The 27,982-nt window shown below is 31.0% G+C and overlaps 1 protein-coding gene across 1 annotated transcript; it reads left to right on the top strand.

Annotated features, from left to right (window-relative positions):
• The first annotated feature begins 553 nt into the window (after positions 1-553).
• LOC143069631 (mitogen-activated protein kinase kinase kinase 11-like) lies at positions 554-27,982 on the top strand. The gene is made up of 8 exons (XM_076244366.1): positions 554-1,568; positions 12,378-12,558; positions 13,110-13,258; positions 14,638-14,813; positions 16,624-16,870; positions 17,910-18,032; positions 18,712-18,879; positions 20,196-27,982. Exons 1-8 carry the CDS (start codon positions 842-844, stop codon positions 21,293-21,295), a joined length of 2,871 nt encoding a protein of 956 aa, XP_076100481.1. The 5' UTR covers positions 554-841; the 3' UTR covers positions 21,296-27,982.

Raw genomic sequence — 27,982 nt, 5'->3', positions numbered from 1 at the left:
AAAATCGTGAGCTTAAAAACATAAAATAATCCTGAGGTCCCGAATTTAAAGAAATTTAAATCCCAACATCCCAAAATTCGAAGCAAGAATTCCCAGATCCTGATGTCCAAAAAAAGGTCCTGCCCCCACTTCCCCCCTCTGAAAATATTTACCCATAAGGTTCAAAAATGTATTTCTGTGCTATCTCCTGTGCTTCACATTCGAATAGCCAATATATTATGTTCCAGGCTGCACTGAATATTAATTCTGAGGATGTTACACAAGTGTGCTTAATTCGCAAATTCTTATCTTCCTTTTTATAAAATCCAACATTCAACTTTGTTACCCTTTCCCCCTTTATATTCCACATCAACAAATTATCAAGATAACACTGTATGTACCTTGTTGATATTCCTAGAGAACATGTGATTACTTTAGATGAAATAAGAATTTAATTGGAATATAGTTTGTTTAATTACTACAATGTCTAGTATTGATTTACTTATACATAATATATCCTTCCCTTTTAAAAAGATCAGAGCAGTCGCCATGTTTTTAGAACTACCCTATGAGATTGACCTCAAGGTCAAAGTACATGAAGAATGGCGGCTCGTCTTACGATAATAGACAAAGGTGTATGAAAATGGATTTACAAGAAAAACGATGAATCAAATGTCTTAGGAATACTTGTTTTTAATATAATCTTTTCGAAAAATTTACAGTTCTAATAATCACAACGTTATTTTAATTCGTATGGCTCAATTAACAGGGCGATTCTGTGCCAAAGCGACAGAAGAGTACAAAACAACACCAGTTTTGGTGATTGTTTTGAACGCGATAAGGTTGGTTAGGAACTCTGTTAATGCCTAGTACATTCTCTTGTCCCCAGAGTTCGATGGCATCGAACAAAAACAATGCTTACAACCGAGTTCAGACGACGAGTAACCGTTTATGGACAGCTGTTTTTGATTATGAAGCCAGGCGTGAAGATGAACTAACCCTTAGAAGGGGTACACTTTTAGAAGTTTTATCAACAGATTCACATATATCAGGAGATGAAGGTTGGTGGACAGGTAGGGTTGGTAATAAAGTTGGTATCTTCCCAAGTAACTTTGTTGCAATTGACATTAACAGCAGCGTTGCTAGTGGACTCCATAACATTCCATCAAATCGACCCTTTGAAATAGATTTCAATGAATTGCAGTTGGAAGAAGTTATTGGTGTTGGTGGGTTTGGTAAAGTGTATCGTGGAATATGGAACGGAGAAGAGGTTGCTGTCAAAGCTGCTAGGCAAGATCCAGATGAACCAGTTATTTCTACGATCGAAAGTGTCCGACAAGAGGCTAAAGTGTTTTGGTTACTTGATCACATTAACATTGCTGCTTTGAAAGGAGTCTGTTTAAAAGAACCAAATTTATGTTTAGTTATAGAATATGCAGCAGGTGGATCTTTAAATAGAATATTATATGGCCGAAGAATCCCACCCGATGTTCTTGTTGACTGGGCTATTCAGATTGCTAGGGGAATGAACTATTTACATGAGGAATCCCCCATTCCTCTTATACATCGTGACCTCAAATCAAGCAATAGTAAGTATGAAGGTGTTTGATTTAGAATACATTTTGTAGTTTAAAACTTTTAAAACTAATTAATATCAGCATTCCTCCCACAATTACATGTAGTAACCATGTTGCACAGTCCATTTGAAATAAAATGTGGGATCCTCACCCTGGGGCAGTAAGACACTGCTTTACAATTTATTTATGTGCATGTGTATGAGTACTTCAATAGCGCAGCAGATAAAGCAGTAATACAATGAATTCCTGTGTTAAGTGGACGCTTTAGGAAACTACCCTAATCAAGTCTTCATTCATATATATATTATATGAAACTTAAAATTAAAATATTAAACATTGGGCTTGTAAAGTTCTTCTCTACAAGCCAACAGAATCCAACTAAAATTTTCCAAAAATTGAGCTTCTGGCTTGTGGACTCTAAAAAGTTAAACGTGAAGGCTGATGTTTTTACAGGACATGTCCTGTCAACCCTGTCACAGGCTGTGCTAATTTGTAAGGACTGGTGTATCTATATATTATGTATATTGTGTCTTAAAATATATTTTCCAGGATCAGTGACAATGTTTAAGTACCCTAGTTGAATCAGAGAATAATATGACAGTAATATACATGTACCAGTTTTGCATTTGTAAATGCATTTTCTTGTTAAAGTTTTCTCCTCAATCTTAATCATGTTAATATGTGGATATTTCACTTTTAATCAAAAGAGTGCACTACATGTAGCATGACTAGGGTCTGTATTCAATACTATTCATGTATTTATATGCACGAGTTAAAGCCAAAACTGGTACCTTGGATGTAAAGATACAGATACATAGATATAGGAAGATATGGTATGAGTGCCAATGAGACAACTTTCCATCCAAATAACAATTTAAACCATTAAACATTGTTAAAGGTCAAGGTACGGCCTTCAACACAGAGCCTTGGCTCACACCGAACAACAAGCTTCATGTATAAAGGGCCCCAAAATTACTAGTTTAAAACCATTCAAATGAGAAAACCAACGGTCTAATCTACATGTATATAAAAAACCAGAAACACATAAATTACATAAAAAAATGACTACTACTGTAATCAGATTGCTCACTTAGGACAGGTGCAAACACCAGTTGAATACATATATGTACAGTAGTACACCAGACATTGCCAGAATGAATCTATTCTTAGATTTACATTTGATAGGAGTTGGAATGCTACATGTGCCACTTAAATTTCAACACAATCTTGATCATGAAACATAGAATACTAGTACAGCTCAATTTGGACAGTTTTGGCAACAATTCAAAACTTAATCCTCTATATTATCTCAAAAATATTTATTTTTTTATTTTATGGACATGATGGATAAGTTAAGTATCACTTGAGTAAATCATTTTGATTTTAACATAGTGCAATGTCCATAGATCTACAGAGGAAGTTTGAATTTGACAGATCTATATCACATTAACAGTACTGGTCATGAGTTATGTCCCTTAGTTTTGTTTTAAATTGGGTTTTAATTCTGGCTTTTTGATTTGAGAGTAAGAAGGTTACCTCCTCTTGCAGACATTGGGCCAAAGTCATTTAGATTAAAATGTACATTGTGTAGATGTAAGAATTATTTGTAAGAAAGAGGATCAAAATATTAAGCAATGTTGTGCTTAAATACATGTATTTCATAGCTAACTTTACATTGTTGGTTTTACAGTTTACTCATTTTTGAAGGCATTAAATAATAACTACTTGTTACATGTACAATGTCACCATGTTGCTTTCTTGTACATTTTACAAATTACTTTGAACTTTTGTGGATAGTTGAATTATCACATTGAAAATGCACATATCCTTTTTTTTAAACAATGTCCATGATTTTCCTGTGTTGATGGGGGCCTCAGTGGTCAAGTGGTCTATGTAGTTCTACTACTGTATAAATCACTAGCCAGTCAATAATGATGTTGTGAGTTCGAAACCCCTTCGTGTGAGTGCACTAGTACTTGAATCCAATCCTGAATTTAAACGCTTCTGTTGGAAATTTGGTTGCAATGTTAACTACAACTTAGAGAGAAATGAAATTTACCAGTAGAATAAGATCTTTGAATGAAATCAAAGGGCTAAATTGTGTGTCCACTCCTTATACATGTACAGGTATTTTGTATGGGGAATGACTGTAAGGTGTACTGGTACATGCTTTTTCTTGAAAGTTTTATCTGACCTTGACCTTTTGTTACATTTGTAGTTTTTGATGATTTGGTCTTGTGTTCTATTAGCAATACATGTAGGTCAATTATATATTTTCTATATAATGACATCTGCCCTTGCCCTCAATTTCATGATTCTGTTTTTTTCCCCCATTTCTCAGATACATGTACTATATAATGATATATGACAATGTATTATAAGGAAAAGGTCAACTACATGTTTTTACATTGTATATACATGTTTATGTTGTATTGATTTGAAGATTTCTGTTTGAAGGGTACAATGTATATCTGATATTTCCCTTATTTATATGGTTCAATGGTCATATATACATATGCTGGTTAAAAGTAAGTTTTATCTTGTGTGTTTAAAATGAAAAAAACACTAGTAGACTAAAGTTAAATTGCAAAATTGCTCAGCAAGACAAAATCTACAAATTTATAGTCAAATTTCAAAAACCTTCAGTCTACTTTTATAGGAGTTATTTCCCTTATAAGTAACCATTTTTCCAAAACAATTGTAGAGTATTTATTTAATTAAGATTTAATTAAAAAGATAGATGCACGTATAGCAGACTGAAACTTGAAACACATGAACAAAATTAAAAATCATATCAATTTTCAATTTTGAAGGTGATATACATAGATTCTGTTTTAAAAAGAAGTAGATCCTTAAATTTGTAACAGAAGAAATAACAAGAAGAAAAGATTATGGAAATTGCATATTGTTGTTTATCAATGATTGTAACTGCACTGCATGTGTATTTAAACGTTTTACATGTAGGACAGTTATAGTAAATATATATATATATATATATATATATATATATATAAGTGCCTATAAATAGCAGCACATGACATACAAATCTATGGGAGTGTGGATTAATCAGTACAGAGATTAATTCAATTACACAAATAAAATTATAGATTGCCTAACAATGTAATTTTAACACACTATTTAGTATGTAAATATAAGAATGTTTAAAATATTTACAAAATGATGAAAATAAACGCAATATTTCGCTAGACCAACTAGCTTTATCAAGCGTGCATCTATCCAGGTGAAATAGGATGTAGATGATAAGAAACTTTTGCAGCTCAACGTCTGTGTTGCACTGAACTGCCTTCAAAATAAGAAAATTTTGCAGCTCAATGTATATGACCTCTTGCATTTGGCTGCTTTGAAAATAAGAAAATTTTGCAGCTCAATGTACATGACCTCTTGCATTTAGCTGCTTTGAAAATAAGAAAATTTTGCAGCTCAATGTACATGTTGCACTTGGATTTAGCTACCTTAAAAATACATAATTGGTAGTTGAAGTTAGCAACGTCCATTGGCCAATATTACGGGATAAAAATGCTTTGTTTTAAATTATTCTTTATCTTTCCTGTATCTTTTTTCGTCTTTTTCGTTAAGACCATCAGGTTCTAAAGTGTGGAGTTGGTGGATCCAAAAGTTTTCTCTTCTCCTTCTCGCCGTGGTGTCCCATTCGGTGTTGACTTCTATAATTTGGAAAGTGACATTATCAAAAGGATGTTTCGTTGAACGAAGATGTCTTGTGAGAGGACAGTTTTTGTTGGTTTTGTACGATGAACGATGGTTATTGAGCCGAATATTAAATTTGTCCATTGTTGTCAAAAATGCTAGACTTGGACAACTTCGTAAACATCTAGTTGTTCGAGGATACAATAACAACATTATTGATAGCGCTTTCGAAAGAGCAAACAAAACTAGTCGCCAAGAACTTCTTGAGTACAAAGATAAGAATAAAGCAGCTAACAGAACACCCCTTGTACTCACTTACCATCCTGATTTAAAAAATGTGTCATCCATTGTTCAGAAGCATTGGAAAATTATAGAAAATGATTTAAATCTAAAAAAAGTATTTTCTTCACCACCAGTCATGGCCTTCAGAAGACCTAAAAACATCCGTGACAAATTAGTGACATCTGTATTAACCAAGCAGCCTAATCCATCGCCCGGTTGCTACAAACAATGTGGTCGAAGGAATTGTTTGTGTTGTAAAGCTGCCAATACAAGCAGTTCTTTCATCAGCTCCGTTACTAAACAAAATTATACCATCTACTCCAATTCCAACTGTAAAACGGAGAACTCAATTTATATATTAACATGTGACACTTGTGGCATTCAGTATGTGGGAGAAACAATGGACAAATTTAATATTCGGCTCAATAACCATCGTTCATCGTACAAAACCAACAAAAACTGTCCTCTCACAAGACATCTTCGTTCAACGAAACATCCTTTTGATAATGTCACTTTCCAAATTATAGAAGTCAACACCGAATGGGACACCACGGCGAGAAGGAGAAGAGAAAACTTTTGGATCCACCAACTCCACACTTTAGAACCTGATGGTCTTAACGAAAAAGACGAAAAAAGATACAGGAAAGATAAAGAATAATTTAAAACAAAGCATTTTTATCCCGTAATATTGGCCAATGGACGTTGCTAACTTCAACTACCAATTATGTATTTTTAAGGTAGCTAAATCCAAGTGCAACATGTACATTGAGCTGCAAAATTTTCTTATTTTCAAAGCAGCTAAATGCAAGAGGTCATGTACATTGAGCTGCAAAATTTTCTTATTTTCAAAGCAGCTAAATGCAAGAGGTCATATACATTGAGCTGCAAAATTTTCTTATTTTGAAGGCAGTTCAGTGCAACACAGACGTTGAGCTGCAAAAGTTTCTTATCATCTACATCCTATTTCACCTGGATAGATGCACGCTTGATAAAGCTAGTTGGTCTAGCGAAATATTGCGTTTATTTTCATCATTTTGTAAATATTTTAAACATTCTTATATTTACATACTAAATAGTGTGTTAAAATTACATTGTTAGGCAATCTATATATATATATATATATATATATATATATATAAAATATGTAACAGGTTGAACTACTTTTTTTCTCAATCTGTTTAAATCGATCATTGTCTGAACCAGTTTGTTTAATATAATTCTTATAAGTTTCCAGTTGACATACATAAGACACAAATATGGGTTCAAACAGACTGCATTATATATTACATGATTGTGGTTGTGTTATTATCCTGCTTTTATCACAATGTATACCATTATAGATAAGAAGGGATTATTAGAACACCTTTTTAAAAAAGATCGTATGAACTTTTAACAGTAGGATAGGCTCGTTTCATTTAAATTTCAATTGAAAACTATAAAACTTGTAACATGATATGTTTGTAACCTGTCAAGGATGAATTCATCTTCAGTGTGTAGGTGGGTGGGTCTTGTTTAAATTTAGGACACTATCAGACCGGATTTCCCTGACCTGGACACTGTGATTCAAGGCCATAAATTATCATATCTGTAGACTTATTATTATCATATCTCATATAGTTATTATTATGTTTTTTAAAGATTACATGTAAAGATACATGTTTTTCATCATGGGTTAAAATAGTGCAAGAGCTTGAAGGCCAAACAAATATATATATGTTTCCTGTCCCTTATAAACATATACATGTACAATGTACATGAACTAATTACAAGTCCAGAACATTTCTCTACATGTTTTAAGTCTATCTCAAATTTTTAAAAACTTTTTTTTTTTAACCTAATTAGCTTTCCTATTTGTTCTATCAGGAGACCAGAAACATATATGTATATATAATTTGGGCTTGCATATACATGTATTAACTAGCTTGTTTTATAAAGCATAAATAACAGGAGAAGCCAGGAAGAGTTTTGTGTTTATATTTAGACAAATCCTATTGGCCAATAAGTCTTTGTACCTGATTGACATACTTCTTAAGGGCAAACTGTGTTTACAAGGGCCAGTAGATGGGAAAATAGACTAGACTTGTTGACCCTGGCAAATATTCATTAATTCAACCCTAGAAACCTCAACATCCTTTTGAATTTAGCCCTTGAAAAAAATCTGCTAGGCCTCACTGTTATTTCAAAATGCCAAAATTCTTTTGGTCCTTTTCAAAATTTGGTGGTCGGGACCGTGTGAGCACCACTTGTTAAGAACCCCATTTTCTTGTTGCAGTGTAACCTTAAATAGATTATAATTATTGTTCTTTTGAATGGTCCATTTTATAGCAACTTTATATATACATTTTAAGGAATATTTTCAACAGATTTCATTGAAACATTAGATATATTTTTGTATTAAAAATGTACATTTACATATAGGTTATTGCAATTTTAGAACAAACAATTATCTATATTTGAAATTGTCAAGTTTATATTTTCTTGATTTAATTCAACATCATTGAAGTTTAAATAAAAAAAAGTATTTTTCTAATTCGTGTGTGGTACAAATTTGCAAGCTTGACTAAGAAAATTAATTTTGTTAATAAAAGTTTGACTTTGTGTATATTATAAAACACAAACATATAATGACAGAAAATTGTTTTGATTGGTGTTCGCTAATTCATCACTTTGATTAAATTTGTAAGAGATAACGTTTTTTTGTCTTTGAGGGTTAAACTGAATGATGTCAGATTTGAAAATGTGGGTTAAAACTGGGTCTGTTTCATGTTAAAAAAAAGATCAATTTGTGTACATGTGTAACTTTAAAACAAGAGTAAACATTAGATTTATATCTGTCAATATTAGTGGTTGGCAGTGTGACACAACTTTGTAAAAACATAAACCTATGACATTTTGGATGATGTGATTTTATTCCAGCTATGTAAAATATTTCATTTAATAACCAGACTTACATTGATTATATATGCAAATGCATTTTAATGGGTTAATTGGTTGACAAAATTGACATTAGAAATGAACATAAAATCTGTTACGTTAGAAAATACAGGTAGATCAAAAACATTGTCCATTCAGTCATTTTCTTTCCCAAATTTTTAATTAAATAACAATTTTCCAATGTTTTACTCTTAAAAGGCAATAAAAACGTCAAATACAATTTTTGGAATATAGGGACCATTATAATGTATTCATTAGAGAGGACTTGTTTAGTGATGTTAAAAATACAAAACAGATTTTTAACTATCAGTCAAAGTTTGATAAAACAGGATATATATGTGAAAATATACTGTTTATGGGCCAGCACTTTTATAGTGAAAACTCTGCAAACATCTAACACAATGTCTTTATAATGCAGGGATCACCATTAAAAAATTCATGGGTTAACTGTTTAGAAATTTTAATCGATGTATACCTTTTGCAATTTACTTTTTAATAAATACATATGTATGTGTGTACCCAAATGAATGTGTCTTAAATTTATTTGTTAATTTTATGATTGAGAATTAAAGCTTTATTAGGCCAAATAAACATGTATATGTGGTTTCAGTTACATCTGAAAAAAAGTTAGGGTAGGTAGGTAGGGATTTTTTTTTATTTTATTTTTTTTTTTATATTGAGTCTATGGGAGCAACATTCTGATTTTAACAGTGCTTAATGAAAAATGACAATAAAATCTTTAGGGTAGGCTATTTTTCAGCCGAAAAAGTAGGGACGGTAGGGTTACTGGAACCACACATATATTTTTATTTGGCCTTATCAAAGGTACCAGGATTATTGTTTTGAAAATTATACCGATTATCTCATTCCACCTCAAAATTTAATTAAGATTCATCATATGAGAAACCCAATGGGTGGGGCTTAAAACTTGAGGTTGAAGGAGAAACACCCTTATAGTTACATAATTAAACAGTTGGGATACCTGTAATGGAATACTGTATTCTAATCTCAGAAAACGTTTTTTGGTATTTAAATGCTAACTGAACAAATTAAATATATCATGCAAATTATTGAAACTTGGTTAAATATCAATTTGAAAGGTAACCTGACTTATTTGCACTTATAAATTTTGCAGTTCAGTCTTTCATGTCTTTGAAATTAAACTTGTAAATATTTATTATTTTGCATAACATGGTCATAACACATATAGTCTGACTACTGTTATAATACATGTATTTTGATAGTCCTGAATATTCCGCTAGTTCCTGGTTGTTTCCAAATTTGCATGTTTTGTAGATCACTGCTCAAGTTAACAATTTTCAACTTTTTAATTATTGTTAATTTTTGTTGGAAACAAAATTGGACAACATGGACATTTTAATTTGCCTATTTTGTATTTATGCAAAAAAAAGAGAAAAAAAATCTTAAATGTCATTAGTAAACAAGCCAAGATGACATAATATAGTAATATTTTTAATGGAGATGAATTATGACAACAGTTATGTGTATGTCTTTAAAAGTGTGAAATAGGTCAACTTGTGGAATATAAATTTAAAAAACCAAAAAAACACATGACATCTTTTACGTCATATTTGATAATTGTTTTTTAGTGAAAATTAAAAATTTGGTCTTTTCCGGCAATACCACCGTTTTGGAAGCCAAGCTTTCACATAAACATTATATTTTTATATTTTAGACATTTGTCATTGTCAAATACCGGTAATGGCTATATACATATAGTCTGCCAGAATCTTTAGAACTAGGATGCTTAATTCAGTTCATATTAATTTGTCATCTACCTACCATGGGAATCCCACTCTAGCCCACTCAAATTAATTGACCTCAGAGATGTTAAAATATAGTAAAGTTTAACCTATTTTCCATGCTTTTAGTAAAAGAATAAGAATAAATGATCAAAGATGTGGTATTATTGCCAATAAAAATGACTTTTACCTGTAAAAATGTAAGCAAAGTTCAGTTATAAGCTGTTGAATAATAAAACAAGAAGATATATAATTGCAAATGAGAAAGCAAATGGTATACATGTACTGCATATAATAACAAGCTTTAAAAGACCTTGACATGACAAAATTTAACAAAAAAACAACCTCTGAAAAAACCAACTTATATAAGTTTTTAAGACACAAATCTAAGAATACTTGCAGCAACTGATAGCTTGTTCAAAAACAAAAATAAATAATAAAAAATCATATATCCAAGACTTATGTAAAAGAAGAGAAATGACATATCCACCATGTGCACTCAAAAAGGTTACACAGGGGACCATTCAAAATCTTTGCACTTCCTGTGCCCTTGAAATAATGTCCCACAGCCCTGACCACCATTCTATATTGCTGTGAAAGATTGTACTGGCCTAAAAAAGTAGACATTTTGTTTTCCTCAAAATGAAATGGACCATATCTGATGTCTTAGATGGCAGCTATGTACTCTGATAATGTAAAATCTTATTTAAGATATTTGTCAATATTAAGGAAAAAAATTATGACTATAAAAGGAGATCTGGAAGACATTTTCACTGAATTAAAATTGAAAATGGAAATGGGCAATGTGTCAAAGAGACAACTAAAGAGCAAAAACATTTTTTAGTGCACTTTTGTAAAGGGGCTAGCTGAAGCCCATTTCCAGGTGCGGGATTTTCTTGCTGCATTGAGGTGAGGTTCATTTATTTTCGTGGGTATTAATTTTGGTGGATTGCTTAAAACTTGCATATTCATTCATGGATATTTGATTTCATGGTTTTGCCAATATCTGTATACAAAGCCTATTGAAAATATGTTATTCGTTGAACATTTGAATTCGTGAATCACCTGTACCCACCAAACCCACGAAAATTGGTATCCAATGAATAATAATGAATCTACAGTATTTGTTCAGGTGGTTGTTTCTTTGACACTTTCACTGTTTCCTTTCACAATTTTGTGTATACATCTATAAAACATAAACCCTATGACACAGAAGAACCAAAAGACAATATGAGGTCAATATACTGTCTTCAACAACAAACAAGTGTCACGATCATGATCCAATGTTTGAATGAAATAAACTGACACTATTAAACACCAAACTCCCCTGTTTGATTATGTAAATCACATGTTAACACTCACTGAACATGCTAAACACTGTAGTAATTACCAACATTTGAAAAAAATGATGTCATTAATTATTACATGTATAAAAATTGTAGTCGTTCATTAATTACTTCATTATAATTACACAGTGTGGTCTGTGGTAAATAGTCAAATAAATTACGGGAAAATTAGTAGTACGAGTAGTACATTTCAGTCATTTCTTTGAAAAAGTAAAACCACTTTTTTTGACAGAGATCATAAAGCCCAGTTTGAATTTTAAGCACTTTCGTTAACTTCTTATATTGATGGCCTTGGCTTAGAATTAAACATACATGTATGATAAGAAATTAAATGTAAGGGCTGTAAGACTATTTTAACAGCACAATTCTGAACACTTTAATAGATAATATTAATATTATTTTGATGGGGAACATTCACTGCCAGCTGCCATGTTTAATTAACCTCTCTAGATTTCTTAGTTTTGGTAGAGTTGTCTCTCCTTTTGCAGTTGCAATATGCATCTTTTAAATTTATTATTATGTCTGAATGTTTTCAAATCCGTCCAAATATACTCTATGCACTATGCTTTACTTAAAAGATAGTTATTAGTCAGAATATGCAATGTTAAAGGGGGGTATGTCTATTTTAGACCAGGAAACTACCCTGTATTCCACATATATATATGGGCATTTAAAGTGTTCAGGTAAACAGAAACAGTCAGAAGAACATTTGGATATTGAAAAAACAAAAAGTATCCAAACCTGCCCTGTTTTAATTTTGGTAGAGTTATATGCCCTTTTACTGTTGCAATACACATCTTTTATACAAATTACTATTATTTTTCTTTCAGTACTCATCAAAGAACCAGTAGAAAATGACGACATTTATGAAAAAACATTGAAAATAACGGACTTTGGTTTAGCAAGAGAGGTATCCAAGACAACCAGGATGAGTGCTGCAGGAACATATGCATGGATGGCACCAGAAGTTATTAAAACTTCTACCTTCTCCAAAAGCAGTGATGTCTGGAGGTATTTAAAGTATTATTTAGCTCGGTTCATTTATTTTTTTTGTGAATTCAAGAAAATGTGTTTGTTAGTATAAACTGTAAAACCACCAATTATTTACATACATTAATATTTCTTTAGAGGAAATTAACATAGTTTATATAATATCATCACTTAAACCGTAGTTGAACTAATTTCCTCTCACCAGTGAATTCATCAACAAAGTAATTTCTGGTAATTTAGCTACAATGGATCAAACACCAATAGTTTTTGAGAACTTAAACTTTACAACGATAAAGCTATGAAAACTCAAGAGAGAATATTTTCCTGTCAAAACTTAATATCTTGAAAACAAGCACTGTGCTTGACCTATATATTTTTTTTCAATATAAACTAGTGTTTTGAAAAGTTAATTATTTTGAACTGTGAAGCGAACTCCCTGAAACTAGAAGATTTTTTTGTTGAACAAATAAATGACAAACAAGCAGGACAAAAATATTAAATACATGTATGTCTTCCACTTAAAGAAAAAACAATGTTTGTAATGCTATGATAAATTTTTGTGATATTTGTAGCTATGGTGTTTTATTATGGGAGTTACTAACAGGAGAAACGCCATACAAAGGAATTGATGCCCTTGGTGTAGCTTATGGTGTGGCTGTAAACAAGCTGACACTACCAATACCATCTACCTGCCCCGGCCTCTTCTCCAAACTCATGTCAGGTAAACATCACAAACAAAATATTCTATTAACAGGTATCAGGCTAGTAGAAATGTCCTTAAAAAACGGTTTTTGCTAAGAGAGGCTAAAGATACCGATGAGACATTCAAACTCATAAGTCGAAAATAAACTTACAAAGTATGGCTAAATAAGAAAAAGACAAACATACAAACAATAGTACACAAAACACAACATACAAAACTAAAGACTAAATAGCAACATGAACCATACCAAAAACTGGTGTAGATCTCGGGATGCTCTGGTAGTGTACCCCTCATGTTAAACCTACCAAGCAAATAGAAATCATTGTAAATGTGATGTTGTTTTTACTTTCTACATTAGGGCTATTCCAGAAAAAAATGTATTGGGGGTTGGAAGGCACATTGTATTAATAATACATGGGTGATGGGTATCAGAGCAACTTTTCACACTATGATGCACTATAATTCTCAATTACAATTGTCTGGGTGGCGGATACTGACAAAAACTGCCTTCCAACCCCCCTACATTTTTTTCTGGAATAGCCCTTACCCAAGTTTATCTGGCTCATGAATTCAGATGGGCAATCATGAAATGGCATAGATCATAAACTTAAAACTGTGATTACTGTCTCTGATATTGAATATAATAACTACATGTATAATATCAATAGGTACCAACATGAAGCCATCAACATAAGCCATTTATTTGTCAACTGTAAAATCACAGACATGCAAAAAGTAAAATTAACAAAAATACAAAATTCTTTTAAGAAAAATAAAAAACGGAAAGTCACTTATCAAATGGCAAAATCAAAAGCTCAAACACATTAAACAAATGGAAAGCAAATCTCATATACATAGAAACAAGAGGCATAATTTGACTATTACCAGAACAACATAAAACCCTACTAAGGAACAATTACAAGAATCTGAAACAAATATCTAGAACATCTTACAATAATATGAATAAACGAAGATGAAGGGTACATGTCAATGAGAGCAACCCAATAAAAATAACCAAAAAACATTAGAGAACAAACATACAGTAGTACATAATCATTCTAAAACATTGTAAATTTATAACTGTTGTGAATAAATTTAAATAAAAACGCAAATAAAAGTGCAGGTTACGTAAAGTTGTAAGAAACATATTGATATAACTGCAGTAAAATGCAGAAATAGTTTTTTTTATTTACTTTCGTTACATTAATAATTGGTTGCTTTAGGAACAAATGCATTTTGGTTAATATTTGATTTTGTGGTCTTTCAAAAGTCTGCTTTGAACATTAAAATTTGTTGTTAACATATACCCCAAAAAAAAAAACACATGAAAAAAACTCATAAATGATATTGAATCCACAATACTTTGAATGATACTTAACAATTATATATTTTAACAGATTGTTGGCATCAGGAATCCCACGAACGGCCAACCTTTCAGGAAATTCTGTCTCGTCTTGCGGACATTGCTGCCTCGCCATTTATGACTACACCTCAGGAGTCTTTTCAAACTATGCAAGAGGACTGGCGACTGGAAATTGAAGCTATGTTTGATGAACTCCGTAGCAAAGAAAAGGTAATTTAATCATTACCAGTTTACCAAACTTGTTAAAAGCAGGGACAGTAAACTTTACAAAATAAAGTATTATAAAAATAAAAAAGATGTGTTATGATTGCAAATGAGAAATCTACTCACCAGAGAATAAATGACAAAATGTAAGCAAATATACGTACTGGAAATCTTCAAAAATGAGCAAATATTGTTTGTTGAAGTAAGGGCTGGTCCAGAAATGAATGAAGTATGGGTTAGTAGACACTTTTAATTTTACCCAATCAGCATTTAGTTTTAATTCACTATTTTCTATAATTGTACAGGTTATCTTTATTATACCCCACGCAACGAAGTTGCGGAGGGTATAATGTTTTTGCCCGTCCGTCCGTCCGTCCGTCAGTCCTGTTTCTTGGCATCGCAACTCCTCTAAAACCACACAACAGAATTTCACGAAACCTTTTCAGATAATAAGGACATACTATGTAGTTGTGCATATCGACGGGAAATTGCAATTCAATTTTTTTTCTAGGAGTTACGCCCCTTTGAACTTATTTACTTTAATGTACTACTGCAACAGTTTGTAATCGTAACTCCTCTCAAACCACACTACAGAATTTCACGAAATCTTTTTATATGAAAAGGACATATTATGTAGTTGTGCATATCGACAGGAAATTACGATTCAATTTTATTTCTAGGAGTTACGCCCTTTGAACTTATTTGCTTCAATGTACTAGTGCAACAGTTTGTCATCGCAACTCCTCTGAAACTACATAACAGAATTTCATGAAACCTTTTCAGATAATAAGGACATACTATGTAGTTGTGCATATCGACAGGAAATCATGATTCAATTTTTTTTCTAGGAGTTACACCTCTTTGAACTTATTTGCTTTAAGGTACTACACTACTTCAACAGTTTGTCATCTCAACTCCTCTGAAACCACAAAACAGAATTTCATGAAACCTTTTCAGATAATAAGGACATACTATGTAGTTGTGCATATCGACAGGAAATCATGATTCAATTTTTTTTCTAGGAGTTACACCTCTTTGAACTTATTTGCTTTAAGATACTACTTCAACAGTTTGTCATCTCAACTCCTCTGAAACCACAAAACAGAATTTCATGAAACTTTGTAGATAATAAGGACATACTACGTAGATGTGCATATCAACAGAAAATAACGATTCAATTTTTTTCCTAGGAGTTATGCCCCTTTGAACTTATTTGCTTCAATGTACTTCTGCAACAGTTTGTCATCTCAACTCCTCTGAAAACACATAACAGAATTTCATGAAATTTTGTAGATAATAAGGACATACTATGTAGATGTGTATATTGACAGGAAATTATTATTCAGTATTTTTTCTTATACAATTTTTTTTTCTTATACTTATTTAATTTCTCCAATGACAATGTGGGGACGTGGGGTATGTGAGCGTGCTCACTAAGGTTCTTTAATTAAATTTTAAATTAGTGTCTCCTATCCCCTTTACAATTAGTTCTAGAACATCCCCAAGCTTTGAAAGTCCAAACATAACAAAATGTGAAGCAATTCAAATAATAAACTATCTGGTTAATATGAAAATAAAGAGTTTTTATATGATTGCCAATAAGACAACTATCCATAAAAATACTGCCTCTTTTTTTTAATAAGAATTTTTCATTCAATTTCTGAAAGGAAATGTTTATTAAGTACCACATGAGTACTGGGTTCACCTTGATTTTTGTTACATTTTTACAGTACAATAGGTTATCATTCAAAAATAAAGAAAGGCTTCAGAAGTAGTACAATTGTTTTATGTCATTGTATATTTGATTTTTTAACAGGAACTACGTTGTAGAGAGGAAGAACTGACAAAAGCAGCATTACAACAGAAGAAAGTAGAGGAATTGTTACATAAACGAGAGCAAGAGCTGAAAGAAAGAGAAATAGAACTTGTAGAAAGAGAACTTAACATTATGATTTTACAACAGATTATGGGAGCCCCAAAACCACGAATTAGGAAGGGAAAGTTTAAAAAGAGTCGTCTGAAATTAATCAAAGCTGGAGGCCCTGCTATTAGTCAGCCTTCAGGTAAAGTGACAATGCATTTTAGCTGCTTTGGTTAATTTATGCTCAGAAACTGTGTTGGATGTGAAAATTCAAAGATTTTGAAACGAGATGGACTTTTAGTGGCCACATTTTAAATTTCCTATTTGCTCACTAAACAGAAGTACTTAACAATTTGTTTTGTATGCAGCTGCTTTGAAATGAACAATAAAAACACTAATAAGCAGTCTAAAGTCATTTGATAATTGAAAAAAAAAACACATTCACATCCAAATACAGCATTATCATACAATGTAAGTAGATATAAGAAGGTATAAGAAGATGTGGTATCATTGCCAATGTGAGAACTTTCCATCCAAGTCACAAATTGTAAAAGTACAAATAAACTACTACAGGTCAAAGAACGGCCTTCAACAATGAGCCTTGTCTTTAACTAAAAATAAAAATATGTGACTTTGAAAAAAAGCACATCAATCTGTTACAACACACAAGAATTTGTTTTTTATGCAGAAATTTTAAACAGTTACACAGGCTTAGAATATCATTTGTCTTCAAAATAAAATTTAAAGGAAAATCTGAAAGCTAGCAGAGTTTAGGATATTGCAGTCAGTCTGTAAGAAATAACATGACATATTCAAAAATAATTGAATTTATAATGTCTGTCATAGAGGACAGGTTGGCAGATAAAAAGATGTACCGTTTATAAAGAGGTGTGTTTCATCAAAGTAGTCATTTATAAGAATTAAAGGATTGATTGGCAAATTTTTATTTATTGGGTATTAAATTTTTTGACACATGACTTGTTCATGACTGAAGAGAGACAACTCTTATTAAATTTTTAGATCCAACTTAATATCCTTCATGGAAAGATTTTGGTCCACTATTTAAGAAAAATATAACTTATTTTTGTGTATATTTGCATTAACAGTAAATTAAAACATAGATCTTTTCTCGAAAATTAAATGAATTATGTTTTTATGAATTAATTAAATGAATTATGATTTTTGTTTCAGATTTCGGCCATAAAATTACAGTACAACATGAATTATAATTTTTGTTTCAGATTTCCGCCATAACATTACAGTACAACATGAGTTTCATCCTCCTGCACCGTCAAGTCCTGATAGTCATGATAGTCCACCTCAGTCTCCTGCGTATACACCTGCTAGACTTCGTGCAATAGCATGTAAGATAACCATTTTGTATATATTGTCACTTTTTTTTTGTCATTTAATAAGTAAACATCTGGCAATGTAATATTTTCTGTGCTTTTGCAATGAAGACATTTAGTCGCTATGTTTAGTAACCACTTTACAGATTTCCAACTAACATCAGATTATTGTTTCACGAAAATTGATCAAAACTGATAGATATAAAGATTCTATGTACTTGTATTTATCCTGATGGCATTGTCATAGGAACCAAAACATGTCGATCATATTAAATAACTGCAGAAACTCCTAAATAGTTGTAACAGTCTTCGTATTTACTTACTGTATAGCAGGTTATTTTCGCAGTGTGTAACATTTTGGGTTTTTTTTGCGAATAGAACGAAATCGCCAAAATAAATTCCACCAATTTAAAAGTGCACATGTAAAGGTATTGATAAAAGTTTTGAATCTGCCGAAATAATACCCGCCAAATTATTTTGTATATCGTGAAATTTTACACCTGCAAAAAAAACCAGCTATACGGTATCTTTGTTGCAAGCTAAGCTCAGTTCAAAAGAAGCCTCAAATAATTCTGTTGTTTATATATTTTACAGATCAAGCGTCAGAAGAAGTAAAGGAGGGGGCATGGGAACTAGTTCAGCCTTGAAGGAGCACCTGACATATTTTAATTTTGTTTATTTATATATTATACAGATCCAGCATCAGAAGGGGTTAAGGGGAGGACGTGGGGACCAAGTTCAGTTCAGAAGGAGCGACATCAAAGACAATCAATTTACTTTGCTGATGGAAGATGGTCTAAAAGTGCTCCAACTCTGAAGAATATGGGTGGACATTCCAACATTGGAGCTCTCAGAGATTTATGTAATATTTTTTATTTATTTAAATAATATCTTGTTTAAAACCATGAATATCCTTTTATTTAATGTTAAATGTTAATTACAAATTACAAGATGAATTCTTTTAATTTTAAATGTATGAACATTTGTCATTGTATGTTAAAACAAATACCAAATCATTTTATTTGAAATTTTATTTACATCAAGGGCATACAATTCAGTTATAGGGAATAATGACGTTGCTAACGTGAAATGCTATTTTCGAATCGTCAAACTGTGACATATATGGAATAGATGTATTTTTTGACTGGTTATTATCATTCAAACTGATTTAATTTGAAAACAAGTTCATGGACATCTTTTTTAAAATGACATTTGTACTTAAAATCAGATTTTAAGAAAAGGACTAATGGTTGGTAAGCCTATTTGGAAATATATGAATTAACATTACTTCTACACACAGATATATATTGAAGATTAAAAAATAAAACCCTCATGGAAACATGTTACAATGGGAACATGTTACATATCTTTGTACTTAATCTTAAATTACACACCTTAGCTCAGATGAATTTTGTTAATTTTATATGCACTCTTTGGACTATGGAAATGATCAAATGCACCTGAGCTTTATAAAAATATGAAAATGTGATATGATTGGCAAACTCTACACAATGATTAAATGAACTTAATAAGCTTTGTCACAAATTTTGATACATGTATGATGTAGATGTTTTGATACATGTATGATGTAGATGTTTTGATACATGTATGATGTAGATGTTTTGAAAAGTTAAGTATGAGAGTTATATGGTAGCTGGTCATTATGAAAAATTACAAATGTTTCACTGCTCAAATAAAAAATGTATACAAATGGCTAAACTTCAGATTGTGTCCTGTATGTTTAAATAAAGTACTTACATTACTCCCCTCACAAGTAAAACATCTGCCCCGTTAAGTTTCTGTCTAATTATTTGTGGGATACCAATTTTAGTGGATTTTTTGGGTATAGGTAAACACTACAAATTAATTTGTTAAAAGAAATACTAATTTTCTGTAGGCTTGGATGCAGACCTTTACAAACTTGGAAAGAAAATTTCCACAGAAATATAATTTTTCTTTTTGCTTGTATGCAGAGTTTTTTTTATAAACTTGGAAATACTCCACAGAAACACAAGTTTTCAACAATTCAGGATCATTCCTAACCACAAAAAAAAACTGAATCAGCAGTCAATCGATAAAAATATCTTTATCAGTTAGTTTCCTATAAGAATTTAGTTTCAGGATTCATATTGCATTAATTTAACCAATCAATTCACATAATGTGTCTTAACTTTTCAGATGATGATGAGAACGACTGGCCATCAGACGTGAACGATTCTAAAAAACACATTCCAAATGGTGGAGAAATGAGCAGTTTTAAGTTGTCAAATAAACGGTCTGATAAGTCAGATAAAATAATCGATAGTGCTTTAATGAACATGGCTTCTATGTTGTGTTCAGTGGCTATAGGTTATGATGTACGGGTTCCAATTCAGAAAGATGACACAAAAGTGACTCGCAGGAAGAGAGACTCGTATATCGGGAACCGAAGAGATGCTTATAATCAAGCCGTTCGTGACTCGTTTATTGAATCAGATGATGCAGCTGCATATCGTTTTACTTCAGCAGCAGGGTATCCACATAATACATATCATGGATATCAGGTGAAACGGAGACCAAGTTTGAACTTCGATGATATGCCTTTGCAGTTTAAGGACTTTGCCGAATGTGACAGCCCATCTACTCTTCAATCTACAAGTACACTTACATCCCAGACAACGGTTCAGAGGAGGTCGTTGTATGGAAGTGATAGTGACTCACCTATTCCAGAACGAACCCATAACGTTTTACAACGTCAGACATCAAATAGTAGCAATTATGACACTCCAAAATCTTCTAAAAATAGGCATTCAGTGACGTTTGAGGACGATGTTTTACGTGATGCCAAAAACTTGTCATTTGTAAATACCTCATCACAAGATCAGGGTTCACAAAATTCCAGGAATTCTTCAGAGTATTCAAAGCGTCAGTCAGAACAGAGTGATCCTGCTCCACCTATACCTCCCAGGAGAAAACCTAACGGTGAAACCCCCGAGAGGCCAAAAACCTTGGACATGGGGCCACGCAATAGGCCCACTCTCACACGATATTCTGCCACACAGCCAATGTTTAACGGGAAAAAAGATTCTCCACAAAGTTCAGGTGACATAGTTTCTAGTTCTGATAATACACCATATTTCTCTACAAGATCGAGTTTGTCACCTGGTCACACCCCACCTCATATTGCCCATCAGACGACACTGCTAGATATTGATGTAGACGGCCAGAGTCAGGATGGTACAAGACCATTACTGTATGGCCAAAAATTTACAATTTCTGATAATGACGTACTTTATTGATCAAAACCAGTTTCAGAGCAACTCTGAATATTTTTTTTTAAATTTGATTGCTGTATTTTTACTTCCTTCTAAAAATTTGCCTTACTGAAAGAAGAAAAAAATGTTGATCATTTTTTACCAAGAGAATTTCATATTCATGTTCACTATTTTTTTACTTGGTTTTAAATTTCAAACTATGCAGTATACTAATTTTCCTACCAACTGAACAAAACAAACTAACAAAATTGAGATACAGCAAACAAAATATTTTAGAAAATTGCCTGAATTTTTTTTATGTTGCATTATGTATTTTATTTTTTTTTGTATTTATTGAGTTCCATTTAGCAAAAACTTTAACTCAGTTAGTAAATGTACAGCGGCTTTTCTCTGTGATTTTCTTGTTACATTTCAGTCAAAAAGATCCAATTAATTACCACCTGTATTGCAATTATTTTTTATTGAGTTATTTATATTATATTCTTCCATTATTTTCACCTGATTAACAATGGATCAATTGGCTGCATAAAAATAAACAATTTGTTAAAGGAAAGAACTAAAATATAATGATAAATAGATTCTACCACTGCATTGAGTGTGTTACAATAGTATTTAACTTCAGATTGTTAATATTATAATTTAAATGTTCATATTGAGAAATATCTTACTGTGTGAATATATATATATACTATTCTTAAAATAGAAAGGGCCTAACTATGCAGCCAATTAAGCTGTTGTAAATCAGTTGGAAATTATTCAATAATAACCACATTTTAGATTGTACAAATAGTAACAGTAAAATTCAAATGTTAGAAAAACATTTTAGTTCACTAGTAGACATTATAACTAGTTCACAGTATACTGAACGTCACATGTGAAGCATCACATCCTTCCAGTTACCATGGTTACACTGTTCATTTCTTACTTTTTTGGCAGAGGAATTATATAAATTAATTTTTCACAGAATTTTAATGCTATTGGTCTAGTAAATGTACTTTAGAATTATTGGCCAAACTTCATAAAAAAAATTATGATATAAATACATTTAAATGTTCTACTGCATAAATGGACTGAGTTGGTGCATCTTTTCTTTTGTTCGATATAGAAAATGAAAAATTTTGAATGTAGAATTCATCTTTATCACTCATTATGTACAATGTTGGCTCTTTTTATCCACCGAAGTCTATAAAAAAAAAATGATTAGCTCTTCATTGCTCCTTTCTGAGCAAAGGTTCAATGTTTATAAATTATCATAAATGCCTTATTTTAGCCCCAAAAAATCAAATTCTCTATTATTATAAATAGATATTACAATTGATCAAAGATATATATATATAACCCACTACTATCTTTTATCAATATTTCATAAAATAATTCATTTTTATGCTGGAAAAGTAGCATTAGAAACTTTATTCAATTTTTTTTACTGAATTAAAAATGAAAAATTTCTTTCGTTTTGCATAGGTTTGTCAATATAACTGAATGTCTTTTTCTTTTTTATCGCAAACTACATTATTTTCAGAGTTGATCTGAACGGACTTGTGATATGTACAGGTTTTTTTGTATATTTTAATTGCTATTAAATCAAAGAATTTTAATTAAGTTTATGGAAGGCCATTTTAAGAACAAAAATATTTTTGTTATTTGTTATATATACTATTTGTACTAAAGTGTATTTGTAAAAAAAAGATAAAAAGTGAATGTTATTTATATATATTGTGTATTTTTGTTATGTAAAAATGTATGTAGATAATGGTCACTCATATATTCACAATTTTATTACTTATTATAATATAAGAACTAGGATGAGTGAATATTTGTGACGAAAACCTGGGTAAAATAAATCTGACATCACAAAATGAAATCCATACAATGGTGCAGTGCTAAACTAGTCATTGATTCATAAAACTGTCTGTCTTCATTGAGTGAAGGGAATTGATTGGTTAAATACTGTCTGTCTTCATTGAGTGAAGGGAATTGATTGGTTAAATACTGTCTGTCTTCATTGAGTGAAGGGATCTTATAGGTCAATTACTCTCTGTTTTCATTGAATGAAGAGATTTGATTGGGCCACATGTAAATCATACAGTTGTCATTGTTTCAGATCAAAATTAAAATTATGTAATGTTTCATTAATATGAAACATTAGAAATGGTTAAAACCAGATATCATTTCAAGACATTTCAAGATTTGACCAAGATGTCATAAAAATTGAAAATGAAGTAATATGAAAATAAAAGTAGACATATTTTAAGAGTAATTTTGGATAGTTTTAAAAAACAAAAGGCAGCTGTCATCTAAATCAGACTAGTCTGCAGGGGTGGTTCCAACTATATGCTCCTTTTCAAATGCATTGATTGTCCAAATATAGGGGAGGTTTCCAACCCCCAGAACCCCCTTGGATCCGCCACTGGTCTGATTTAAAATGTTGACATAGAATTAACATGGGATTGGTTTTTTCAGTTTGGCACTTTCTTTAAACTTCCTTTAAACTAGCATAAAATTCAAACATATTGTGGAATTGATATAAAATCAGTTTATTTATTCAATATTGTCTCTTTAAAATGTTTTTCTATAAAAGGCTATTATTAAAAGCACAGGGATTAAATTTGATAGCAGAAAAAATTACATGTACTTTTCACCAACAAACCATAAACATTGAAGCAGTTGATCTGATTGTTACCATGGTTACATAGGGATCTGATGTAAATAGTATTGAGTTCAGCATAATATCATTGTCAGATTTATGTTACTTGGGGTAGGTGCAATACTCAAATTTAGTTACGTTGCTAAATATAGAATTTATATGGCTAGTAGATGGTAGGTCATAATATTATCATCAAGCTCCTTAATAATTCAATGAGTTTTACGAACAAGAAAAGTAGATAATTTTACATACTGTGGATTCAGTTATTTTCGTGGGGTACCAATTTTCGTGGATTAAGGAATCTTGCAATTTTGTGGAAATTGATTCTGTAGTTTTGTCCAAGTTTGCATATAACCCAAATGCAAATCTGTACTTGGTTGAATATTTAAATTCATGGTTCAAATGAAATCCACGAAATAAACTCATCGTAGATACCAGGACTAAATTTTGTATATACGACAGACGCACGTTTCGTCTACAAAAGACTCATCAGTGATGCTCGAATCCAAAAAAGTTAAAAAGGCCAAATAAAGTACAAGGTTGAAGAGCATTGAGGACCAAAATTCCTAAAAGTTTTGCCAAATCCAGCTAAGGTAATCTATGCCTGAGGTAGAAAAGCCTTAGTATTTCAAAAAATCAAAATTTTGTAAACAATTAATTTATAAATATAAGCATATCAATGATAATTACGAAAATTAGTCTCCCATGAATAATAATGAAACCACAGTAAACTCTTGGATTTTTATTCGCCAATGTATTATTTTTATTTAACAGAAACTTATTTTGTTTTGTTCAGTTTGTTTTGTACATTTTATTTGAGATGTTAAATTATATTTGAAATCATATATTGATATTCTTATGTAAAATTTTATTTTGTTTGCAATCCCAATTTGCCTTTTCAGAATCTTAAACAATATGGGTAATCTCATTGTACACCAAAATGAAAACAACATTAAGTCATTAGTGGAATTTCCATTGTTTGAAAAGTTTTAAACCAATCACAACATTTTGGTGTATGCTTTTGAAATATTTCCCAAAATGCATTATATTTTGAAACCGCCGATTATTGACCTGTATGTAAAGTGTTACTATTTGATTTATTTCTTTTAAAAAATTATTGACTAAAGAGAGAATCTTTTTTTCTTCTTATTGTATAAAATGTAGTTCACTATTTTATCGTTGACTTGAATTTTAATAGTCAGTAGATGAAAATATTATGACCTACTCTTGTGCTTATTATTATGTAAAATGGTATCTACTTAAGATAGTAGGCAGTAACTGTGATTTAAAAACACCAAACAACTTTCAGGAGTGATGTACACTAAGGTGGCTTATTTGTGATTACAGTGGACAACTTTTAGAGTAGTGAGTGATTTTAATTTTTTTTAAAAGATGGCTGATCCAAAATATTCTGATTTAGAGGTGTCAGGGTTTTAAATATGGGAGGGGAGGGGTAAGGCCTCTTTTATAAGACATTTTATGAAAAAAAACAAATTGATCGTAATTTGTATTGAAATTTTGATGATTTTTTCTTCTAATTTGATATTTTTTATGAAATCAGTTGTAGATAAATAAAACCCTGGTTGTTCCACAGTAATAGCTGATTTATATGTATATTGTTTTGTAAGCAGATTGAAGACATTATAATACCACATTTCTTAATTTACTTGCTCAAATTTACTATAAACAGAACAAAATTTCTTATTTGTTGATATGTGTATACACGGTTTCATGAATTTTTAACTAGATAATTTTTTTTTTATAGTTTCTTATTCTTAACATTGTGACTTTAAATGAGTTTTAGTTATTAAAAGATTTTTTTAAAACATTTTGATCTGAAAAACTAAAGGTGATAGAAAAAAAATGTGCTAAATTTGCATGAAACATTTACCAGTGATCAGCAAAAATCAATTATTATTTAAATGGAGGAGAAATTGAATATACAAAAAATCAAAATGGTCTTTTACTCTTTTTGTCGAGCCTTCGACTTTAGTCGAAAAAGCGAGACTAAGCGATCCTACATTCCGTCGTCGGCGTCCACAAATATTCACTCTGTGGTTAAAGTTTTTGAAATTTTAATAACTTTCTTAAACTATACTGAATTTCTACCAAACTTGGACAGAAGCTTGTTTATGATCACAAGAAAGTATCCAGAAGTAAATTTTGTAAAAATAAAATTCCATTTTTTCCGTATTTTACTTATAAATGGACTTAGTTTTTCTGCGAGGAAACATTACATTAACTCTGTGGTTAAAGTTTTTAAAATTTTAATAACTTTCATAAACTATCCTTGATTTGTACCAAACTTGGACAGAAGCTTGTTTATGATCATAAGATAGTATCAAGAAGAAAATTTTGTAAAAATAAATTTCCACTTTTCCGTATTTTACTTATAAATGGACTTAGTTTTTTTGCCAGAAACAAAACATTCACTCTGGTTTAAGTTTTTAAAATTTTGATAATGTTCTTAAACTATCCTGGATTTCTACCAAACTTAGACAAAAGCTTGTTTCTGATCATAAGATATTATTCAGAAGTAAATTTTGTAAAAAAAAATTCACTTTTTCTGTATTTTACTTATAAATGGACTTAGTTTTTCTTCCAGTTAACATTACATACAGTCTGCAGTTAAAGTTTATAAAACATTTATTAGATTCATAAACTATCCTGGATTTTTTCAGTCTTCACGCTGAGTGGCAGCCCAGGCAGCCCAGGCTAGTAAAATTGGTCTCGGGCCTGTAAAAATCATATCTACAGGCCAACAGAAACTAACTAAAAAATTTCAAAAATTGAGCTCCAGGCCTGTAGATTTTAAAGTTTGTCGTGAAGACTGTTTTTTACCAAACTTGGAAGCTTCTTTCAATCAAAAGACAGTATAGAGAGGGAAATTTTATTGATGTTTTTCTTCATTTTTATTGAGTCTGCGATTAACAGCAAAAGTAGGCGAGACACTGGGTTCTGTGGAACCCTTACAAATTTGTTTTTTATATAATCGAGTGAGTGAAATCAAACATTTGAAGTGGATTGTGTAAAAAGAAATAGTGATTAAAATCGAGCCAACTACTTTTTCCATATCTATGTACTTAATTTGATATTATTTTATATCTTAATTATTTGAATATTTATAAATTGTCTCCAAATATTAAAGTGCTAGAAGATTTGAATTTTCATTTCATTTACAAGTCTCACATATCACCCAGTGATAATTTATAGTTAGTATATCAAAAAACAAATGTATTCCCTCTTCCTAGATTTACTTCCTGTTTATGGTCCAGACTGAATTGTCAATGATAGTCCCAAAAGAGAAAAACAGGGTTTTGGTTTATTTTTGTAATAGTCATATATATATATATCTAAAAGATATATTAGAATGTTAGCTTTCAGTAGAATATATTCTGGAATATATAAAGGATTCATCTATTTTTCTAGGTACCATACATAAGAACACATAGAAAAAAATGTAATTCATTAAACACTTAAATTTGTTTCTAACCTATATATGTATACAAATGTATATCAATGAAAACCATGAAATTGGTGCCCCACGAATAATTATGAATCCACTGTACTGCATTTTGTAGGTAATGTGTAAAGAATGGAAAAGTATAAGATAACAGCTACAGCTATTTTCCTAATGCATGAAGATTGAAGGTTTGGTTGGCTTGCTTGCATTGTTTGTATAAATGGTTGCTCAAGCATCTAATAGCATTATAAAAGCTGAAGCACCACCTTTCAATTGATTGCTATTGTAAAACTTAATTGAAATGCTTGAGCAAATAGTCGTCAAAACAAAACAAGCAAGCCAACCAAACCTTGAAACTACATGCATTTGCAAAATAGCTGTAAGTGATAAATGTATTGCAATGTTGTTTGGTGTTTTATTGATAAGCATTTATATTTTATTTAATAGATCTAACGCTGTTGTATATGCTTATTTTTATTTTATATGAATTAATATAACAGTAAAAACACAATATATTTCTGTCATCACAAAATGAAGTGTATTGATTTATGTGGAATGGGATTTTCTGAGGAAATGACCAAAAATAAAAACTACAACAGAT

The sequence above is a fragment of the Mytilus galloprovincialis genome, chromosome 3 (assembly GCF_965363235.1).
Source record: "Mytilus galloprovincialis chromosome 3, xbMytGall1.hap1.1, whole genome shotgun sequence".
Classification (NCBI taxonomy): domain Eukaryota; kingdom Metazoa; phylum Mollusca; class Bivalvia; order Mytilida; family Mytilidae; genus Mytilus; species Mytilus galloprovincialis.
The sequence above is the reverse complement of the archived record's forward strand: the minus strand, read 5'-3'. Positions and strand labels throughout refer to the sequence as shown.